The 23,665-nt window shown below is 47.5% G+C and overlaps 1 protein-coding gene across 9 annotated transcripts in view; it reads right to left on the bottom strand.

Moving 5' to 3' along the window:
* Nucleotides 1-7,699: 7,699 nt before the first annotated feature.
* The window catches only part of LOC144159464 (uncharacterized), a 286,980-nt gene continuing 271,014 nt past the window's right edge, over nucleotides 7,700-23,665 (bottom strand). For all 9 annotated transcript variants that reach the window (XM_077690975.1, XM_077690970.1, XM_077690976.1 and 6 more), the window contains 4 exons: nucleotides 21,646-21,899; nucleotides 19,763-19,947; nucleotides 17,101-17,435; nucleotides 7,700-10,538 (listed from right to left, as the gene is read on the bottom strand). In XM_077690975.1, coding sequence (XP_077547101.1) covers nucleotides 10,508-10,538; nucleotides 17,101-17,435; nucleotides 19,763-19,947; nucleotides 21,646-21,899 — 805 coding nt within the window. In that variant the 3' untranslated portion in view covers nucleotides 7,700-10,507. The remainder of the gene's footprint in view (nucleotides 10,539-17,100; nucleotides 17,436-19,762; nucleotides 19,948-21,645; nucleotides 21,900-23,665) is intronic.

The following is a 23,665-nucleotide window of genomic DNA, read 5'->3' as shown; positions in this document are numbered from 1 at the left end:
CGGTTGGTTTTTCTCTCTCTCACGGTTGTTCTGTTAGAACTTTGAATTGAAGCGACAGATGAACCCCTGGTGGTGCTGAAAACTACTACCACAAACGCATAAACTAAAAAGTAAGATATTTTCGCATAATAAAAAGCAAAAAACGTTTTATAAAAAACTTTTTATTAAATTCAATAAATTACTCTTTTACTTGCAATTTTTAACGGCTTTATATCTTTTTTTTGAGTGACCGCTTAGCGCGCGCTTTTTGAAGTTTGCTGTTGTTCGCTTCTACAGTTTTTGGATTAGATTAATTGGACTTGCGCCTGTAAACAATGCTTCTTTAAGTCTTCGGTACTTTGCCCATGCGTTATTGGGCACCCTGCCTATCTTCGGCACTGTGTGGAGCAAGGAAGCAACGAGTTATTTTCCAGAAAGGTGGAATAGGGTCATCCATGGAGGAAGAAAAAGAAAACTTTTTTTTTCCTCCATGGGGTCATCTGCTTCGCTGAAGGTTAGCGAGCCTTTTTGGTAGAAAATAACTTTCGCTATCTCAAGTGTTCCCAGTTGCGTGCATAGCTGTTCATTTTTCTAGCTCCGGAAGATGCTGCTTGATGTGTGCATTGTGAACTCCAGCCTATGCCATAATCACTCGCTAATCACTGCGCCACCTTTAGTGCCATTACGCCAACGCAGCTCCATCCCAAGCGAGGTCTGGGACGCGCTCGTTCCCTGTTCTGTGCGCTCGTTCTGCGTAGAGTGAACTAGAATAGTTCTGCGGGATCCGAAAAGGCCGTGGTCGCCGTGGTTCACTGTTGCACAGTCGAACAAAACATTGCAGTCCGATTCGCCTCGCCACGCCTCTTCAATGCTCCAGCCTTCACGCCCAGCCCTCACATCTTGCGCAGTAGATGCCCGAGAGAGAGAGAGAGAGAATAACCTTTATTTCGTTCCAGCATGCGGGATTCCCACCGGCCGCGCAGGGCGCGGGGTTCACCCTATCTAGTAACCACCTTTACCTCGGTGGCACCCGGGCCTAGACCTCGGGGCTAGGTTGCCGGCCTCCTATTGCTACTCGGAGTGTCCCCCTTTCGCTTTTGGAGGGCCAGCGCAGCCTCGAGCTGCCGGACGGCCCGTAATTGTTCTTCGGGATGCCCCGACCCCACACAGTGTCTCACAGGCGGCGGCAGCACGCTGTCCGTCGCCCCCCTTTTGCCACACCCCCACAGCACATGGGCCAGCGTGGCCCTGTCCAGGTTGCACAGGCTACACGTGTCGTTTTCATAGAGTTCCGGACACATGTGTTTTGCCAACGCGGGGGTGAGAACGTTTTCAGTTTGTAGCTGCCTGAGTAGTACCCCCTCCCGCCGAGTGAGATCTCGGTGTGGTGGGGGGAATCCCGAGCCTCTGTGCAACCACGCAAGTACGCCAACGCGGTAACTAAGCCGGCTTTCGCCGTTGGACCAGTTCGACAGCCAGTGCGCCATTTTGTCTTCCTCGCCCAAGCGTTTAGCGCCGTTCACTCGCTCGCCTCCTTGTGCACGTCTGCGCTTGCTTGCTGGCAGCTGCTGGCTTCAGCAAGATTGTGTTTTGTGTGTGACCGCCTGCGTGTATCCGGCTCGGCGGAATATCATGCCGGGAATTGTGTGGGAGTGGCTCGTCTCAGTGGCAATGTCGCGCCTATTCATCGACCTCATACGGAAAGAATTGGCACGGCGACAGCTGGACACTGCCGGTTTCAAAGAAGAGCTCATTCGGTGACTGGAAGCCGACATTCGGCAGCAGCATGAAGCTAGCCCCCCGGTTGAAGCGAAGGCTTCTGCCTAGTCCGCCGCGGCGCCTTTGACGCTAGACCCAGCCACCGTACTTAGCCTTGCCAGACACAGTGCCAAAGACTGCCTGCAACATGATCCGTTGCCTTTGCCAGAGCAGCCGCCATAGCAAGTGTTAGTAGCCCAAACATTGCCCTCAAGAAGTGCCCCTGTCGCATGGCACCGTCGCATCCGACGCTGTGTTCGCGCGCCATCACCCCAATGTTCCATCGTCCCTCTTCGCAGCCAGCCCACTCCCAGCCAGCACGCAGTTATAAAAAGTACATTGGCCGAACACAGAGCTGTTTTTGCTTGCCACAGCGATGATCTTGACCATATCACTGATATGAAGCTCCGTGTTTACCTGCTAGCGCGTTGCCCTACAGTCGGAGCTCATACCGGTACGACGCAGAAGGCAAGCAGTTCCTAAAAACTCAGGGGCCCAAGTGAACCATGGCTTTCAAAGGGGAATGTAATGTGCCATAATCAAAGCCATCATCCGTGCCTTGCTCATCGGAGCCAAGCAACCGCTAACTCTACAGCTTTTGTGCGAATTCAAAACGAGCAAAGGCCAGGAGCTTCCATTCAAATAGTACGGCTTCTGTGCCCCCCTCCGCTTCTTTCTGAGCCTCCCGGATGCCGTACGCTTGATGCAGGTGTGTGGCGAAACCAAGTTCTGGCAGGCCAGTTTACACAAAGGAAGTCAAGCACATACAGAATTCCTTCAACAGCCAGAAAGAGTTCATACCGTCGGTGAACCACCTGCCAACTACTTTCAGCCCAGCCAACAGCAAGCCCAGCATGCCCAAAACTTTGTCCATGGACAGAAAAAGTAAAAAACGCTCGTGAGCCAGCCACCTACAGGTTCCAAGCCCGTCAACAGCGCCAACCAGCCGCGACCTGTGCAGCAGCCAACGCCCAACTCGAGCCATCTGTGGTATCAGAAGAGACCAAGGACAACTTGTGCCACACCTGGCTGACCACTTCGTGAGTGGCGTCGATGTACTTCAGCTGGACAAAGCCCATGCCCGAAAGTTTGGCAGCAGCATCGGCCATTCAGCATTTGGCTACAAAACGAGCCAGGACTTCCTGCGTAGCAATTGTGGCATACTGTGTGCCACATGCAGCTCCATGAGACTGTTTGAGAGGGTGTCGGCAACCTCCTGTCCAAGGACAACTGGCATGCCTTTCACGAACCTCGAAGCTAAGGCCCTTACCACGCTTCAGTGTGCATGAAACTGCCAGTGTAACTGTGTAAGGAAGCAGGACAGTGTAGACTCACCTCTGCAGTCAGTGCAGCCACAGCTTAAATGGTACAATGCGCTTATTGGCTGTCTAGCCACCTAGATGACTTGGTGCACGAGTGAAGCGTGCAGCAGTGTTTCCCCCGCATGTATCAGTGTTGTGCCTGTTGTGGACAACGTGCGGATATTACTGTCCACGAGACGTGGTCAACCAAACTGGGGCAGGGTGCGAGCAGCCACATGTGCCGTAGTCATTGGGTGATCAGTAGCGTCACCTTCAGTGCCATTGCACCACGCAGCTCCAGGCCCATGCGAGGTCTGGGACATGCTTGCTTGTTTGTGCTTCATTTGTGCCCACCTCTGGTGTGGTCAATTGTGTTGTATAATGTTCAAATAAACGCTTTCCTTTAAATAACTCCCATTCGCCTCGCCATGCAACGTGAATGCCCCAGCCTCCACGCCCAGCCCTCACAGTACCGCATACGGTGCAATTCATGAATTGCGAGGAGAGGACCAGAGATAGGGCAAATTAAGAGTGATGTGGTTTTAGCAGCACAATTTACAACAATCAAGGCCTTAACCTGAAAAATAGCTGCAGTGATTTCATTGAATCGGCAGATTTGAAGATCCACGGCGGGTAAAATGGATCACAAAGAAAGAATCTGGCTTGGATGTTTTTGAAAAAGCATAGTAGAGATAGAAAATATTGGTGTTTTCTTGTGAAAGTTGGATGTTTGGATTTTTTACTATAGAAGTGTAGAGCATGTGTATGCTTAAATTTGTTTTGAGATGGGGAGTGTTCAGATGTATTTAAGCGCAAATGTCAAGGAAAGCATTTCTAGCAAATTTATCATGAGTGGTTTTCAAAGTGTCAAGACGTGTAAAAAACAAATAGGCTCGGGTAACACTTCTTTACCATGTCTCCGGATCAGGGCTGTAGCCAGAGGGGGGGTTTGGGGGTTCGAACCCCTCCCGAAATATTTTCGAGGCAGCGCGTAAGGAATACTTACTGTTGGTTTCGGCAGAACTACCCCCTTCCCAAAACCCATAACCCCCTCCGAAAAAATTTTCTGGCTACGGCCCTGCTCCGGATAAACCTCTCTTGAGCGACGTTTTTAAAATCTCTTGGTGTAGCATATGCTTGTGTTGTTCTTAGCAAGACATCTTTTACACGTTTACAAATAAACTTCTCAAAACTGCTAGCGGTAAACGTTTGCAAGATGTCTTCACGTAGAGGTAGACGATTGTAGCTGTTTCAGGCTGTTTCAAGACGTCTTCAAGACAACTTGTGTTTCATGGGAATGTATCACCCTCTGGACGTGATATAGTGATCCATAAGTGGCCGAAGTCGTAAAATTCAGGACATTCGGTGTTGCTCAAAAGCGGTACCAGATGAAAAGATGAAGAAGATAAACTTATCTCGCCTCACATACAAGCATTGTGCCGCGCGCGCACATTCACTTTACTTCCGTTTCGGTGTAGCATTAGTATTCCGCGTTCAACGTGCGCAACCTCCTTGGAACACGCGTGCATTATGCACACCGAGGCCTATATTATGTCGCCCGCATGCGCTGGCACTTCGGGAGGTCACATGCTTACGTGTGGTGATTGCGGTCACACCAATCGATCGCCCAAAGCATTGTACGTGCTCCCCCCTTTTCCAGTAATTTTTAAAGCGAAGCGTTGTACCTTTACCAGCCAAGGGTTCTGTCGCGACCGTCGGCGTCAACAGAAGACTCCAGCGAGCAAATAGGACTTACTGGCACTTCAAGGAATCGAACCTGGAACGAATAGAGAAACGGAGCGAGAGCCCGTTGTCTTACAGATTGAGCTACGAGCCCACGCAGTGACGGGGAGACACACGGTGTACTCACCGAGCCCAGCTGTGGGTTTGCCCACTGCGTTCCCGTTGAATGCCACGCGATACTGTTACGCGACCTCTCGCGCCACTGTGCTTTTCTTTTTTACACACAAAACAAAGTAGTTCGGTATACATGCGAGTAGAACCAGCGGTTTGCTGGTTTTGAGGTTTGGCGTCCATTTGTAGAAGTACTGAGTTCACAAACAAAATCTGCCAGCAACGTTTCGGGCCGGAAAAAGAGAAAGCAAGGGCTACTGCATATTTTTGACCAGCCCTCTAAGCAAGCACCCTCGCAACGCATTTTGCTAAATTTCCGAGACCAGAGGAAAGTCTAAATTTTATGGGCACCTGCACACTCCCGGGCAACGAGGCAGCTCACAACACGGCTCGAGGACTCGCATGCCGAGCCACCGAGGAGCCTCCGCTGAGGTCGGGAAGAGACCGCATGGTCTCATACAGGGAAATTACTAATCATTACAGATTCGAACGGGCCCGTTATCCTCCCGCTCATCCATCCCTAAACAAAAGGCAGTCGGTGGTCTGGCGTCTCCTCCAAACGAATGGACCTTTTTCCAGTAGCGATCTGCGCATGCGCGGGCTGCCAGTCCGCCATTCTTGGCAGGCGCCTCGGGCAAAATAAACAAAAGGGCGCCCCTCAGTTCTCTGCTTAGGGAGCGGCTATACTGCCTAGCGCTGCGTTTTCTTTTTTCTCTCTCTCTTTAGACACCTCGTGGTGGGTTCGTACGTGCACACAATAATGGCTTTCTAAGAAAAGGGGCAAAGACGTTTGAGTCTTACCACGCTGCTATCACATGGCTGCCAGTGAGGGGGTAACGAAAAAAAAAAACAGAAAAGGGGCGCTTCGAACACTGCAGATTAGTCACAGAACGTGCGCCTGCTTTCATGATTCATATGAGTGTGGGAGAGATTGCAGTTCCAGGATATTTTGTGCACGAGTTCTCCGAAAGCTTAACAATGTTGGGGGAGTGCCTTACTGCCATTTTTAGTTCGCCGTGGTGGTCGCTAGAGGGACCGGTACTGGAAAAAGGTCCATACCTACCCAAACCCCGTGGCATACAGTCACTACTACCCTGGCCAATATTCAGGCATGTGCGCACTATGTAAGGACCGGGCGGACCTGTCACATATACTATGGGCTTGTCCGCAGGCGACCCAAGAAGGCCGTAAAATCGCGAATGACGAGCAGTGGGAGACCGTGCTGCTCAGCTCTGACCCAAAAGACCAACTCTGGGCCGTCCAGTTGGCTGAAAACGCCGCCAGGGCCCAAGGGCTGCTGGCCGCCGTTTAGGAAGGAGGCCTCCTTACAAACAACTGGACAAAAATAAAGTTGTCTCTCTCTCTCTCTCTCTCCGAAACTCGTTCCGCTCACGACCGGTGGTTCCGCTCGCCAGGAGCATATCCTGCTCGCCTCCGTCGGCACATTCACCGCTCATGGAGCGTTGTATTGGTTGTATTGCGTGGGCGGTAGCAGCCTGCCCTTTTGACGCAGTTGTTTCCCTTTCCCGGCACGCGCTGCGTCCCCCTTTCTCACTGCCCTCTTCCCTCCGACCCGCCCCACGCCAACACCGCACTGCTGTTTCCCTTTCTTGGCGCGCGATCCCCGGCTCACGCGGCCCTGCTGGCGCAACTTCAAAACTTTTTGGGTGATTCTGTGCACCCCACAACGCTTTTTTTGTACCTCGTGCGTTGCATGAAACAGCGAACGAACGAACGAGCCACGGATTCTAAAAAAATTGGGTGTTTACCAGCGGGGCAACCTTTCGGGAAACAAAAAAAAATTCCAGGTTCCCCCAACTCCTTTGTGCGATATTAACATACGCAGGCAACCTTAAATACTGCTGTTTCTTGGTGAAGAGAACTGCTAGTACTGCTTATTTCCTGGCAAGTTCCTTACGGGTGCGTTCTTTCGACGCTATGTGCCCTATGTACATTTGCTGAATGGATTTGAAAGGACAGCTCATAAGCCATTTCGTCACCGTGATCATGGTTACGAACTAGAATCCACCCAGATTTTTATAACACCACTTTTAAGAAAAAAGGTCCTTGGTTGGCTCCTGCAACTGGTGTTATTAACTCCCTGTAACTTGCGTCATTTCCCACCCAGAATGCGCGTCCGAAGGTAAGGATACAGTCTTGGCTTTTTCCCACCCAGATGCGCATCCAAATGCGAGGCTAAACCTTTGCATTGTCCCTCTCAGAACTCACAAAGGAAAGGCATTTTCCCACCCAGAACTCGTGTCCAATGGTAAAGCTGGCAGGTTTGGCAAGATTTGCATCACATATTAAATGCAGTTTACTTTACGCCACAGCTGCCTACTGTTTCCTTCCGCTGGACCATAATATGTCTGCAGCAACTATGCAATTTGTAAATAAAGGCTGGCTGCAACTCACCAGGATCCTGCCATGTAGCAACCATAAGAGAGTCGAAGCTTGAGCCGGTTGGTACATAACTTTCAGAGTAGAGGGCAGAGCAATGAACACGACGAAGCAAAGACGAGACAAACAGAAACACCTGTGTTTGTCTCGTCTTCGCTTTGTCCCGTTCATTACGTTGCCCTATACTTTGAAAGCAACCATAAGGGGAGCTTCTGAGATTGGGCGTTATGTGATGTGCTCTTGCAATGGGTGCTTTGCATTGGGAAGTGTTACCTTCGCTCAAACGACAATGGAGCTGAGTGACGGAGCAGAGGCAGCACGTAGCCTGTGAGGCAGTGAAGACCGCCTTAGTTCCATTTGCCAATGGCCCGGCAGTTGATGAAGCCACAGGAGACCGGACGAGCATGCAGTTTCACAATAATAGGGCTTTTACTGACAGGCTGCAGAGACTTGGTACACAATGTTCTTGGTGTCGCTGTCTGGCACGGTATACACACCTCGCGCGCGAGAGAGAACGAAATGAGAAGAGAGGGGGGAAATAGTGCCCCAGCTGCCCGTGTTTTACACGGGGCCAGGGTCAGGGGTGGGTTCTTGAAGACAGTGAAGAGAGGGGGAGGGCGAGCGTGAGACGGCGCTTAATAAGTTATACATATCTACAAAAAGAAAGCGCCACACAGTCGTGTACACATCCAAGGAACAATGCCCGGGCAAGGGGACACGCAGAAGCTATGAGCTCCTTCGGCTTAAAATGAGAAACGGGGGAACAGGATTAGAAATGGGCAGTGATGCAAAACTTAACGACCGGCGATGGCGACGCGCTGCCACCAGCAATGGGAGGCCTTCTCCCATTGAAACGCGAGGAGCAGAGATCGCACAATCAAGATTTGGCTGCCAGCGGCGCATTGGGTGAGTTCGCTCTCAGAATGCAGGCACTGGGAAGACAGGCCCGTGCGAAGCCAATTTTGGCAATGAAAACGTTTTTGTGCCCAGTCACTTGAGAATCGAAGCAATGAAAGGGTTACAGTGATGACCGCCCCAAAAAAACCACAACAAATCAAATTCAAGCAATTTCAGATTGATTCACGTCTGAGAGAAAGACAAGAAAAGGCTAACACTGTTTTTTTTCCACTGAGGCAGAGCGGGCAAGAGCGGGCGAATACATCTGTTCCTGCTTCTGCAGTCGAGATTTGCTTTGCGAGCCTCGGCAACAGGGAGTGCATAAAAATTACGTATGTACAGGATGCGAGTGCCTCTTATTGTTTTCCGCGTGCACCTCTGTGTTGTGTCGTGCACAGGCTTCCCGTTTCGACTTTTCAAATTCAACACTGAGAGAGAAATACGGCTCCCAGACTTCTCCAGGGAAACCTTGTCTTCTGACTGCTGTACATAACAATCTCGTACGTCTATGAAAACATTTCCACTGCATGTAACAACCCCGCCAAGCCTTTGAAACTGGAAGCCTGTGCATGTGATGTGTATGTGGTTTTGTGTGGGTGTTCCGATGGGAACATGTAGCCTGGGTTGGGTGCTTGTGTACTTGTGTGTTCGTAGCAGTGGCAGCACTGGCCTTGCTACGTACGTATATGGTCTCACCGCGCAAACTCGCGTCATTTGGATTTGCAGCATACGTTGAAGAGCTCCAAGCATAACTGTGCTACTCCAATGTCATCCGAAAGCCTCTTCCAAACCTTTTGTTCCCGCTCCTTGCTCTGTAATGTGGCCAACCTCAATGCCGAAGCGTAACGAAAGCCTTGCACACGAATTAGATGCAGCTAGACGTGTATTGCTATGTGTCAAGACAGTTATGAAGGGAAAGAGAGAGAGAGAAAGAAAGAAAGTGACAATGAGAGCATTCACTGCTGACTAATATGAAAAAGGCTGCAATTAACACATAAACATTGCAAAAAAACTATTCTTACATCTATAATACAGACATTGCGCATGTTCCTGGCAAAAGTTTCAAGCAATCTGTTTGGACACTCGTAAAAACATGACACACGCAAATTTCTCTGAAATTCTCTGATGAAAACAAACTTGTGTCTTACAATGAAATCCGGCATTGAGAATCTTACTCGCAATCGTCAACCTCCGCAGATACGAAATTAAGGGAGCAACAAATAAAGAAGCGCTGTAATGTATAATTTTACATCATCCTGCTATGTACACTTTAAAAAAGTTGCAAACTTTTGCCGGGACAATGAAAAGGAGCCCTGGGACAAATGCTACAACAAACAACACCACAAGTTCAACAACAGCAACAGAAAAAGGGAGGTGGGTGAGGAATGTAGTGGGTTTCGCGGAATGCAAGGACTACCGCTGGGGTTTGGCGGATGAGTCGCACGTCGGAGTCGCGCACTTTCCCTGCTCTTGTTTGAATTTCCCACTAAGAGAAAAAAAAAATGCAACAACAAAAAACCAAACTCGAACTTCAGGCAACCTGCTTACCAGCAAAGCACGTCACATCGTCATAGAAAAAAATACTTGAGGCTAGAATTTTCTGGGCTTGCAGCAAATTCTGTGCTAGCACAGCTTTACTTTAACAAGAGAGAAACCGCAGGAAAAAAAAAAGGGTGAAGGCAAAAGGCAAGGGTGAGAATAAACAGCACCAAACACACGCAAGCTTTGACACCACACATCGCCTAAAATGCTATACAACGCAGAGATGCTTGAGTCTCTTTTAGCAACAAACGCGCAAACACCTAAAGATGCGCGGAGGACAACAGCAACCATGGCTAAGCCAGCGAAAGAAGATGAAGGGAAAAAAAAAAAGAGACTGTGCCACAAAGAAGAGGGAGAGGAGGACCGGGTGTGGTGGTGGTGATGGGAATGCTTTGGCAGCCCCCAGCACTGCGCGTGCTCTGTCTTTGCGCGTCTCACAGCAAAGTTCCGCCGCGTGGTTCCATGTGTGCGTGTTTTTGTCTCCCGTCGCGTTCAGTGGTGTTGCTGGGCGTGCCCGTCTTGTTTTTGTTCTGTCTGCCCAGCAAAAAGCACCGGCGAAGGAGCGAGCCGCGGAGGAAAGGCCCAGTTGTGCAGCGAGACACTCCTGGCGACGACAGTCTGTCCCTCTCCTCTTCTACGTAGAATGCAATTGACCCTGTTTGACTCCATTTTGTTTGCTGCTGACAAAAAGAAGATGATGGTCTCGCCCCGGGAACGCTGCGCTATGCGAGCGCGCCGCAGGGCGGTGGGAGATGTGGAAAGGCCGGCCAGTGTCCTCATGACCTGATCCAGCCGCTGGGTTGCTGTCTGCAAGGGGAGAGGAGGAAAAGAGTCCCACCATCAGCAGAGCTTGGAAGAGCGGAAAATGGACACGAACTTGCAATTACTCTTCTGCTGGGACCTTTGAACACTTTCACACAAGGACACGTTATCTACATTACTCCAGGTACACATCAAACTTATGTAACTTACATGCACAACATTAGTTTGAAAGTATGAAGACAAGCCAGAGGGACTGGCTACTGTTGGCTACTGTTCACTCCATACATTTTTAGCAGTGTAAAAATAGAGGACGAATGGGAATAACCAAAGGGAGTAGAGATTGGGTAGTTGGTATGATATTGGAGACAAACAAAAAAAGAACTTCACACACGAGACAATAAAGACAGAAACTGCTAATGTTTCTTACCCCACGTAGTCTCAGCTTTTTTCTATTAACTGAAATTCAAAACAGCGCAAAAAGACGGGACAAGAAACGACGACACAGCGCCGTGTGTTGTTGTTTCTTGTTGCCATCTGTTGTCGTTTCTTGTCCTGTCTTTTTGCGCTGTTTTGAATTTCAATGAAGGCGGGACATGGCTCTTAAAACAATTTCTTTTAATTTGTAAGTAAACTCTATGAAACTTGTCAGTCTTGCTGCTTTTTTCCCACTGACTTCAAATATGCCATTATTTTTTTAGTATGTGAATTAGTCCCCAAGATAATTAGCGAAAATTAGCCATTTTTATAGGAACAACAGAGACCCGCCGCGGTGGCTCAGTGGCTAAGGCGTGCTGCTGAGCACGAGGTTGCGGGTTCGCGGCGGCCGCTTTCCTGATGGAGGCGAAAAGCGAAAACACCCGTGTGTACGAGATTTCGGCGCACGTTAAAGATCCCCAGATGGTCAAAATTAACCCCGAGCCCTCCACTTCAGCACGCCTTATCGCCTGCGTTGCGTCGGCGCGTTAAATTAAACCCCACAATCAGAGGAACAATAGAGAAAACAGTGTTGGTCATAAAACTGTAATATTTATTTTTTTCCGATACTATGAACCCTCGTGAGTGCAATAAAAGATCTGTGTCTTGGTGCACCGCTTGGAACAAATTTTACAGCTCATTAAACGTTGGTGTATGAAATGGTTCCTTGCCACTGGTGCCACCAAGGCTTAATCAGCTGTAAAATTAGTTCCAAGCAGTGCACCAAAACACCGATTTTCTTATTGCACTCACCAGGGTTCATAGTATAGGAAAATATAAAGATTAGTTTTGTGACTAACACTGTGTGGTCTATTGTTCCTCCAAAAATGGCCAATTATCGCTAATTATCTTGGGAATTAACTGAATTACTCAAAAAATAATGGCATATTTGAGGTCAGTGGAAAAAAAGCAGCAAGACTGACAAGTTTCACAGAGTTTACTTAAAAATTATAAAAAATTGTTTTAAGAGCAGTCTCCCCCCTTAATATGCACCAACTAGCCCAAACCACCGTTCTAACAAACTTTCTTCTATGCTTCTAGCCTGCCACTGTGCACAGCGTTGGATTTATGTGCTTCTTTCATGTGCACTGTTCTTTTTTGTAGGCTGTTAGAAGTGTACCACTGCCTATTTCCGAGTATAGGCACTCGACACACAGCTCGCTGGCTAAGCGAAAGCCCCCCGGTTTATTTGGTCACTTTTGGTGGCAAGCAGCACAGAGCGCAGGTCATTACTATTCTGTTGAGCCACTGCACCATAACAGATGCACTAAACTAAAAGAAAGCTGTTGCACATTGATTGTGGCCGTCTTGGCACAATCAAGTCTTTGCTCGCGCAGTGCTGATGTCTAACAGCAAATAAACAAGGGCAGTGCAACTGTGTCAAATAAGGTGAGAAAAATGCAGTGCACAGTTGCAGAGAAAGGAATCCGATAGGTGACATTCCCTGCCTGGCAGTGATGTGGCTGTTTGCTGCATTTTTCTTAGCAAACATTACGGATGCATTCATTCCGATGTTTTCCTGAACAAGAATTCAAGGACTGCGTCGAATGGTTTCACAACAACTAAATAGCTTCTGTAGCATTAAACAGTATCAGAACATCGTTTAAAGCAGGCATCATAGTCCCTTTTCAGTTCACTAGGTGGCTCACACTGAAAACGACAGCATCTTCTGAAGTGACCTTGGCAGCATCATTTAAGAATGGCCGTGTTTCAAACGTTTTGGATGGCACATCTGGCTACAAACTTGGGGCGTGCGTGAGCAATAGAAGGCAATTCATGTATCTGAAGGCTACATGTTGCCTGGCTATGGATAAATGTCATTGTGGACTTGCCCTCTCTTGTCTTGAAAGATAAAGAATGAAATTAACCCCGAGGGTCATTTTTACTGCCTCATACTGGCTTGCACACATTTTTTCTTTTTTTTCCGGATCCTCACCTTCGCAATCACCTTATGATAACAACCACCTTGTAACTGACTAAATAAAGTATCTTATCATTGGCAGTCAACACTTCAGTGCTGGCCGAGAAAGCTTGGCATGCTGCCCCACACTGCATTACGTGAGCAACAGTGATTAATGATAAATGTGGCATAGCACGAGCACAGCTATGGCTTGTAAAGGTCTGCTCCCCAGGATGCATACAGGCTTCTGACTACAATGTGATAAGTCTGTAGTATTGAGGTCTTGAATACGCTGGCTAATATGTGTGATCCTAGCCTCTCTTACTGTTGCCCCAAGCCGGGCCCCATGGCCGCCATTGAGTTTAATCTTTCGTTACCGCTGGAAATTGACCAATTTCTAGGGTTCTAAGTAAACTATTTTTTTTTGCTAAACGTTAGGCACTAATTGAAGCAACATAAATGCAGATGATTTAGTACCCTTTTCAACAACACCAGTTTTCAAAATGTTTTCATACATCACAGTTGCGAAAAAAAAGAAATCAAAACCAGAATTTTTGTCATTGTAGAAAATGATAAAAGAGAAGTTGTGTACAACAAACCAACAAAAGTAGGAAAAATTTCAAACATAAATTTTTTAGGGAAGCATTTCAAAAGCAGGTCCTAGAAAAAATGTTGAGTTTCGTGGAACAGTTTGCCAGATATAAAAAAAATGTTAGCACGCATGGTGCCTGCACCATGCAGTGAAGCCTAACCTCCATTTCAAAATGCGCAATTTCGGGTGGTTCCCTGGAAAAAATCTGGCGGTTTGACATTATCAGAGGCACCAATCTGACCCTACGTGATGTAAAACATGTTGTCAATGGCTGATTTCTTTGCATTTCCAGAAAGCACAGTATTTGGGACATGCGCTCAATGCGGAAAAATCTGCATGGAGTTGAAAACGAAACTCGGTGGTTGATGCTTGCTGACGTTTACCATCAGTTATCTCTCAAAACACAAACTTGCGGCTTATTATCATCATCTAAATTGCTATTGTAGCCCTGTTTACAGGAATGAGGTGCGATGTGCTAGAATAGTTCCCTGCAAGCTTTCGCCGAATAGCTGTTGCGCGATGAAAGAGTTCAGCACTACAAGCCTCCTGCATTGCAGCGCCACCTAACATTTTCGAAAATAAACAATACCAAACCTGCCTGAGACAACATCCGAATAGACGGTTCTACTAAGGAGCATCACTAGACCTCTGGAGATACCCTCGTAAGGAACTGGCCGGTGAACAGCTGGCAATGTGCAAGGCCGGTTTGAAGTGCTCTCCTTGTCGGAATTGATATATGGCAACTGGGCATTATCTGTTTACTTTCATTGGAAGTTCCTATCAGAGAAATTGGGTTAGGGTGAGATGAAATCATGAGTGGCATGCTTTTTTCAAGGGTCAGTGGCAGGCGCTGAAGGCGCCATGATAGATAGGCTCGAAGTTGGGTAACAGTGTAGTAGTGCCAAATATGAATTTTGCGATGCAGAAATGAAACCGGAACTGTTGCAAACTGTTTGCGAATGGTCCGGTCATAAGTAGAACTACAACACAACCTAGAACAATATGTGTAAAGGCAGTAAAGCTGCCTAAAATTATAAAATAGCTTTGAAAGCAGGCACGCCAATTTGAGGGATTATTACTGTCACAGTGCAAACCTGATGATTAAAAATCATCTTCTGATTCACCATCGTGCCCTGATAATAAAAACCAAACGCTGATGCAGAGTAATTACGAGCAGCATGTCTTTTTTTGTGGTAGCAGTGACGTGCGATGACCGCGCCCCTTTTCCACACCCAGATGATGCAAATGTGTGTCAAAAATGACGTTTTTGTCCCAAAAATCAAAACAAAACTGATTTAGAAAGGGCATTTTCTGAGCTAACGTCAAATAGCTTTACTTGTTCCAGAAATGCCTGGAACACAATGGAAAGCGGCTAACAAGGTATTGTTCAAACTGAACGATTCTGAATAGGCACGGTAACGAAAGAGTTAATACCACGGCAGCTGCGTGTCGAATAAAGTGACTATTGCTGCCTCATCTAGATTCCTGCGAGAAACGCGTATGGGATTTTTGTCTGCAGTAGGCCCATTGTGAGACTCTCTTCTCAGGACAATCCTGCGCACACCAAATTTATACAATAGAGGCAGACACGGACTTTTGATCATACTCTTGACGTAAGTCCACTCATGCACAAGGAAACACCATGGAATGGGGCAAACATGGAATGGGGCAAATAAGGGAAAGAAAAGCCATCGTCCTGGTGTCACGAAGTGTTTTCTTTGGCTTGTCAGTCACTGCAACTGCGACAATATGGTGACAGCCTGCAGTGAAGACAGTGACTAACTTTCGCCATCATCATTTTCCTCCAACTCTTCCTTCCTCCCCCCCCCCCCCCTGCAGTGTTGCTGCCTTGCACTGCCCAAGTCCATCCCTCCGCCAAGTTAGCGCTCTTCCTCGACTTCAGAATGTTGCTGATTAATTTGCCCAGCCAGACTAGGCTATCTTCCGTGCCAGACTCTGAAACAATCCTCCTCTGCAGATAAAATCATGGACCGAGTTGGTTTCTCACTCCCTTTCATTTATGGATCTTGGTAGACACTGCTAGAAATGCAAGCTTTAGCGAGGTAGGCGTTACATCATAAGTGATCTGTGGTGCAAAATTCTGTCTGGGATGCCTGTGTAAATTCATCCAATGTGCCTGGCTGAATTCCATTCAGCTGCCGTGTGCACTGCATCGACGCAGTTATAGGGGCCATGAAGACAAACTACAAGTTTGGTTCGTTAAAAAGACCCCTTCGTCTCAATAACAATGTTACTACCAATTCTCCTGCAAAGTTCTGCGAATAATCTCGACATTATAGAAAATAGATGCAGTGGCCACTCTCCGGCCACTTTCTGGCAAAGTCTCCATGGCATTGCGGAATCTTGGTAGTGCGATCGGTGCCCCTGACCAAAGCCACCGCCAAGAAACAAGACTGCATGATTGTAGTAGGGCTTCTAGTTCTGTTTGATCATGCCACGTGCAATTAACACACCCAAAACTCCGTCTTTAGTGTTCTCTCTATTCTGTCACTGCTGACATCACAAAATCTGAGAGTTTCAAGATATTTCGTGTTGTGTTCAATTAAACATATGCCTTTTGTAACTTGAAAGGCTAGTTTTTTTCAAATCATGCCACTTGAACGTTGACGCACAATTAACCCTTTCAGGGTCACAGACGTACATATATGTACGTCCTCTGCAAACACCTTCAGAATGGTCAATAACGTATATGTACGTCATCACTTGTATGTTTAAAAAGCACGCCTTTTCGCCAACTTCTCTTGCTTGGCATGTGCTGCCACACTGCGGAAATATGTCGAACCATTTTCTTGCGCCGATGGCTCTTTTTTTTATTTTTTAATAATTTACTTCAGCGGTGCACCGGCTATTGCTTGCGCATCCGGTAATGAGGGGGCGTGCTGGTTATCGCCCACCGGGCGCCCAGGTGCCTCTCGCTTCTTGCGCCTGCCACAGACCAAGGGCGCCTGCGAAACTGGTGAGGCTGTTTTCTCTCTCTTTTTTTTTGTATTTTATAGGAGCGGTGCGCCGTCTATCGCTCACGCATCTGGCCGCGCACGCGCGCGCAGCGGCTGGTTTTGGTATCATCCTCTGGGCACTTCCCGCTTTTTTCGCCCGCGAAACTGATGTCTATCTGATTTCGATTCCCTCAAAAAGTGCCGCCGACTTGTTACTCTCTCATTTTTATTTAGAATTTTTCTTGTGTTACTCATGAATAAACCACATGTATGTAACAACACAAATGATTTTTTGTCCCTTTATGGTCACCCTAAAAAAAATTACAATAATTTTTTCTCGAATAGATTCATCCAAAGAATTTAAATGAGTAATAACAAAAGTCGACTGGGGGGGTCGCATTTGGCGAAAAAATTCGACCCTCAAAGGGTTAAGACACTCTTAGCGCCGCCTTTAGTGTTCTCTCTATTGTAACACCGCCGACTTCGTGTAGTGCGAAATTTGAAAGTTTCAAGATATTTCTTGTGTTGTTTTCGATTAAAAATACATCTCTTTCATAACTTGAAAGGCTAGTTTTTTTTAATTAAACAAGGATGTATTTTGTCTTCGTGGGCACCCCTTTAACCTCGGCATCCGTGCAGTCAAACGGAGCAGGAGGGGAGCGGCGGGAGAGAAGCCCGACTCACAGGGGCAGGGTGAAGTCGTGCAGCGCCTGGCGCACAGACGTGAAGAGGGCGCGGTTGTTGTCGGCGGGCGAGGAGGCGCCATTGGGGGGCCCCCCTCCGCCCCCACTGCCGGGGTGGTGGTGGTGGGGCGGCGGGTGCGGGTGCGGTGGTGGGTGCGGCGGCCGGTGGCTGTCCACGCAGAGTGCCTGTAGCCGGCTCAGGTAGCAGTCAAAGTTGTCCGGCGTCGGCTTCTCTTCCAGCTGGGGGATGCGGTCGAGCAGGGAGATGAAGTTGTGCTTCAGCGAGTCGTAGTACTCGTTCAGGCTGCCGGCCCTCTGAGACAGCGCCTGGTTGTCCTGCGCGCACCACAAAGGAGAAACCACGCTTGGGTGCCAGTCCACCGGAAACCTATTCCCAATGCGATGAAGGCGTGCATAACGTGTGATGACAATGACAATACTAAAGAAATTCTGATGCCGCTTGAGGTGGCCACTGCGTCACCATGTGATTCCAGAGAACAGGGCAGTAAATTTGCTCACAGAGGCCCGTGACTACTACTACTAGCAGTCAACTTTTGTCTTGCCAACTTCACTCAGACCCCTGTACCAGACCAACCGGAGAGCAAAAACTTTACTTGGAAAACTGTGGGCTGCACAAGGGTCCCTGCACTAGTCTTTACAAGTACAGTGCATTACATCAGAGCAATGCAGTGCCCTCCCTTAAGTACGCTTATACTGGTGGAGTATATTTAAACAGAGAATAAGTGAGCTCAAAGCACTGTCTAAATGCTTCACCCCAAAAAAAACCTACAATGCGTAAACCATGTTCTGAACTTTTCCATCAATTCAGACACATTTCTTGATTACAAAACCATGTTCAGAAGTGCTGTTTCCCTTAAAACCTCCTCCATGCCAATTTCATTACGCGTGGGAGCACAACACTCACTTGCAGTCATTATAGTAGTAGTTGCGCATGTGGTGAGTGATATTTTCTTTTAAATTGCTCCATCATCATCAACAGCAACCTATTTTATTCCACTGCAGGGCGAATGTCTCTCGCTGACCTTGAACCGTTCTTGTCCTGCACTGTCCGAGTCTAATGGTTTTCCCCCACTTCTAGTCCTCTCTCTTGGTGCCCATTGTTACTGTGGTGGTCTCTCATCTCTCTACACATCCAGCTCAAGTCCATTTCTTTTCTTTAATACATCCTCCTCACCGTCACTAGTTAATTCTGGCATTCCCCAGGGCTCGGTACTTGGGCCGTTGCTTTTTCAGATTTTCGTTAATGATGTCTTCTCAAACGTACCTGTCAAGATAAATATGTTCGCCAATGATTGCATCCTTTATCACGAAATACACAACAATGCAGACCGAATTCTCCTGAACGAAGCTCTCACGAAAATAGAAAATTGGTGCTCTACTTGGCAAACGACTATAAATGTTAAAAAAACTGACTCTATGTCTCTAACAAGAAAACGTAACCCTTTGCAGTCTTCGTACTTCATCAAAGGCGAATGTATTTTCCGTGTTAACAGTTTTAAATATTTAGGGGTCAGCAGATCAGCAGATCTTAGGTGGAATTCACACGTTTTGAATATCAAAAATAAAGCTATTCGCAAGCTTGGTTACCTCCGGTGATCACTGCAAACTTGTCCTCCAGATATTAAACAACTCGCATATAAAACTATCGTAAGACCGCTTTTAGAATATGCATCTATCGTGTGGGACCTGCATACCGACCAGAATATATCCATGCTCGAAGGCGTCCAAAGAAAATCAATCAGATTTGTCTACAATGCCTACGGGTGGCATATTTCCCCTACAGCACTTTTAAATCTAGCTGAGCTTGAAACCTTGCAACTAAGACGTTACTGCGATCGCCTGAAACACTTACACCTACTCTACCATGAAAACCTGTGTCTTGCCACCAACGAATACTTAACACGTGTCGATAAACGCTCGACCCGAGCTTTCCACACTAAAAAACTAGCCGAGATATATTGTCGCACTAACATCTTTCAAAATTCATTCTTTCCCCGAACTATACGCGAGTGGAACCGATTACCAGCAAGCTTGATAGACTGCCCTACCACTGCATCCTTTATGCGCATGCTTACAGAAACTTCGGCGTGCGCACATGCTTAAATTTTCTTGCTCATATGTGTTTGCTGGCAGGGTTCATGAACATTTATTGTTACGCTTTTTTTTTCTCTGGTTGTGATCGCTCCTTTACGCGCAGTGCAATTATGTGTTTATATATGACTGGTGTAGTTTTTTCCGCCCATTGCATGTGCTTGCCTGCTACTGCTGGCAGCATTGTTCTATTTTTTTTCGTTACCTGTGCACCATCACATAATGTGCTTTCATATGCGCAACGAACATGTACCACGGTGTTTGTTTTTCTTGCTCTTTTTGGTACAGTCACGTTGTAGACAACTTTTGTTAGGGCTCAGTGTGCCCTGTGTTTTCCTGTCATGCATTGTATTATCAGCTCGTTTGTTCCGCCCACTCCTGCCTGAGCCATTGTTTCAAGGGTGGCAGTAATGTATAAATAAATAAATAAATAAAAATTCGCCCTACAACAATTTCCACCCGAGTTTGTTCCCTGATCCAAGATGCTCGCTTGCTCTCTCCAAGCATTACTCCCACCATCTTTCGTTCCACGGTGACAAGGCCACGCTCACCCTCTCGGTCATGCGTATCTGCTGCTCCATCTGGGTGATGTCCGTTCGGAGGCGGATCATCTCGGACTCAACCTTGGCATTATACTCCTGCAGCTCCAGGATCTCTTCTTCCAGCGCACGGATGTCCGCGTCGTTCTCCATACCGGGTAGGCCTGTCGGCATCCCGGCCACCATCGGTCCCGGCTCTGCACGCGCAGGCATCGAGTGCATCAGTGTGGGGACAGAAACGGAAGCCCTATTCCTTCCGAGACCATTTTCAGTGTTGCTGGCAACACACATTAACCCAAACAACCCTCATTTTCCAAAAACTTGGCAAAGATTAACTCATGCAGCGTAAGTTAGCATCCCTGAACGGCGTTTAGGCAACCTGAAAGAAACCATGAAGACAGTATACGGTTTTGCTTCGTTCGAAAGTATGGGTAGCCCTGGTGTCACTAGATAAAGGTAGGTAGCTCATACCTCGCCACAACCTTGCTTTACAGAAAATACTGCTGGCATCACTCAGAAATTAGTGTTCAAAAGAGCAGATTTTGAACGCCATTTTATGACGTGGAAAATCCCTGCGACGTACTTGGGGGTAGCAGCGAAGAATGGGTAGTCTGACTCTGACTCAATGGGTGGTCTGACACTGACTCAATGCTGGTGAAGAAACTGGAAGATCAGAATTCCTGGTCAAACTTATTAGTGAGAATGATGAATCTACTTATGTAACGTAATGTAACAGGTTGTTTATGGCAATGCCGTGTGCATGCCTGTATGTGTAACAAGGGCATAAAATACTGTTAATTTTAGAGAATATGCGAAAGAAACTGAGTGGCAGACATTGAAATGGTCCTGTATCTGAGTATGCAGATACATTTTCTCACAGCCATAATCAAGACAGCTCATAATGGGACACAGAACTATCACAAGAGAGAATTTTTTCTTTGCTGTTTATTTGTCACTTTATTTTGCCGCCCTACATAAATTGTTTAATCCCTTCCAAATAGAAGAAATGTCCTGCTTTTTTGGCGACTTGCTCTGATTTACCCATTTTTAATGTAGCAAGCAAGCATAGAAGCTGGCGTTTTTGGCACATGCAGTGAAAAATACCTCTCACTACTGTCAGATTCCCCACATGGGCATGTGGAAGTTTGGTTCCGTTACTCGACCGCGATTTTCAAATGACCACAGTTGAGTATTCCCATTCGGTCCAAACTACAGTGGCACCAAAGTACTTCCTGCAAAAATGTGATTTGTCCATTGCTGGCAGTTCCTCCGCACAACCTAATGTGGAAAGGCCGCACAGCGAGATTTTTGGTGCACAGCACTTTGGTGCCCGCTACAGCAGTTTGGCGGCAGTGGCAGCAGCGAAGGAGATGTCCCTGTAACCGAGTGAGCGAACGAGACACCCAATGAAGAAATAAAATAGAGGAGTGTCTGGCGAATGTGTGAGGGGAAGAGTGACGCGCTGCTACGGCGTCATCTTCCAGTGCGTCGCCACAGCTCAGTATGTCTCAAAGCCTCCCCTTCACACTTTTGCCAGATGCTCTTCTTTTGTTTACGGCTCATCCGAACCATGTGACATTGGCGAAAAAGGATCAAACATGATTTGCAACAACATGCTTGGCTGCAGCGATGCGCTGCAAGTTAACGGCAGAGTAGTGCGCGCTGCCATGCGTTCACTGATGACACGATCACTTCCTGAGATGCAGCAGATATGCGCCGTGACTGAGAAGACTGCAGTTCGCGCTGCACACAAATTTCGGATCAGGGAGTGTAGTAATCGTCAGTGCATTCTTTTGGTCCAGTTTTCAGCATTTGTGCCTGCATTATGAGAACGGCCAGAAACGGCTCCTTTACACGGCTGGTTAGACGAGGTGGGTGACGAGGAAGAGGGATACCTGTCTGCTGGGGCATGGGCTGTGGCTGAGGCTTGGGGTCGTCGGGGGCGGCCATCTTGGCCTTCTTCATGGCCTGCGTGGCCCGGGGGCAGCCCGACAGGCTGCGGTGGGTCAGGAAGCTTCCGTTGGCGTGCCCGCTCCCGTCGCACCCGGGGGTCGGACAGCTAGCACCTTCTGTCTTGATCGGCCTTCCGTCCACGCCGACAACCTCATGCCTCAGCTTGCTGCGGTTGGCCAGCGGGCATCCCGAGGCGCTGCACCAAGGGGGGAGGATGTCACGCGAAAGCAAACACCCGCCCTCTTCTTTCTCGAGGGCATTCACTATGGCGCGTCCCTCAATGTGGAACCAGCTAGAGTTCGAAGCTTCTTTTCAATTAACCGAGTGCCTTTTTGAAGTGAAAAAAAGGTGTGAAGAGTGCGGACACGAAGTACTACGTCCTAATGCGGATTACATCACTGGGATGTTCTGTGCTTCATTTCTGCGCTACAAAAGATGCGCTATAAACAGTTTTTGAATGAACCGCATTTGCATTCATAGTACAAATAAACATTTTTGTTTCTTACAGACACCGCGGGCACGCAACACCAGGCACGAAAAATATGAGTACAAGAATTTAAAGCGGGCTCTAGCTACATCGATAAAGTTGCGGAAGTTGTGTCAAAGCTAAGGCAAAACAATAGGTTGACATCGTACGCGTCGCTGCCTACCTTTACAGTGAATTACACTACAATTACGCATTAGAATTCAGAAATTATTCGCGCAGGCGTTCGGGCCACGACGTATTCAAGTGCCTTTAAACTGACATCGTCAATTATGCCTTTTTCGAATTTTCAGCGTACTGTGAGTTCAAATAAAAATTAATACAACACAAAAGCAACGCATCTCTCGCACATTAATGTCCAAAAGAGGGTTAAGAACTACACAGGGCGCTTGCATGACTTCTCTTCTTTGTGTTCAGAAGAAGAATAAGAAAAAAACAAAATAAAACGGAGAGCGAGACATGACATACGGCAGAGTACTGACAAGAGCTAAAAGAGCGCTGAACGATAAGCTGGCATTATGGCCCAAGCCTGTACCGCCAGCATTTATTTTAGTTGCTAACCCTTTTCGGTCTCATTTTTCAGGTTTTATACTTTGAAGATACACTAACATTACCAATACTGGCCGATTATTCATATACTAGAACTGATTACGAACAACGCGTAGGCTGGGCTACGCGGAAATTCGCGCTGAAGCTACCACATATAGGAGTTTTGTTTTCCTAGTTCGAAGCAACAATCACGAAGGGCAGCATTTATTGAAGGAGTGCGGGAATTTTACCTGCAGTAGTAAGCAGCAAGTGAAGTAACGGAGAAAAGCAGGCGCAAACAGCAGCTTTCTGCCGCAACAACGGGAGCGACAAGAGAGAGGGCGCGGCCATATTGATCTTGCCGATGACAATTGCACTGCCCACGCGCGCTTCCTACGAGAGTTTCGATTTCGGTTTCGCGCGCGCTTTGTGAGTGAGCGACTGACCCGGAGGAAACTTTTAAAGCGAAGCTTTGCATGTCTCACTGATGGCGACGTAGTTAGGCCAAAACGCACTGCAGAAAAGCCACCTTCACCCCAACCAAGCGCTTCAAGAAAAAAAGCAAAAACAACAACAACAACAACAAAAACCGCTTCCCGTGGTCAGAACCAAACCTGCGTCCCTCGCGTTATGCCGACGTGCATCATCGCATTCGAGTTGCTCAACTTTTTTTTTTTTTGTTCGTTTTGTGAGCGCTAGCTTCGGACATTGGCTGAGTTGCAATGGACTTTGGCTTTTTGACCTTGGCAGTCTGGACTGTGGACTTTGGGAGCGTGAATTTTGGACTTTGATCTGACTCAGTTCGCATGGAAAAAGTTTCGCGTTTCAACTATCGTTTTCTTAACGGGCTTCGATTTTTTGTGGTCTGAAGGCCAGACGAATGCAAAATCGAAGTCGGAACTCGTCACTGTACAGTCCTATACTTTTTTGCCTCGTTTTCCAAGAAAACA

This window comes from Haemaphysalis longicornis, unplaced genomic scaffold, assembly GCF_048455015.1.
Source record: "Haemaphysalis longicornis isolate Haplotype H1 unplaced genomic scaffold, Haemaphysalis longicornis Haplotype H1 scaffold_10, whole genome shotgun sequence".
In the NCBI taxonomy this organism is placed as follows: domain Eukaryota; kingdom Metazoa; phylum Arthropoda; class Arachnida; order Ixodida; family Ixodidae; genus Haemaphysalis; species Haemaphysalis longicornis.
The sequence above is the reverse complement of the archived record's forward strand: the minus strand, read 5'-3'. Positions and strand labels throughout refer to the sequence as shown.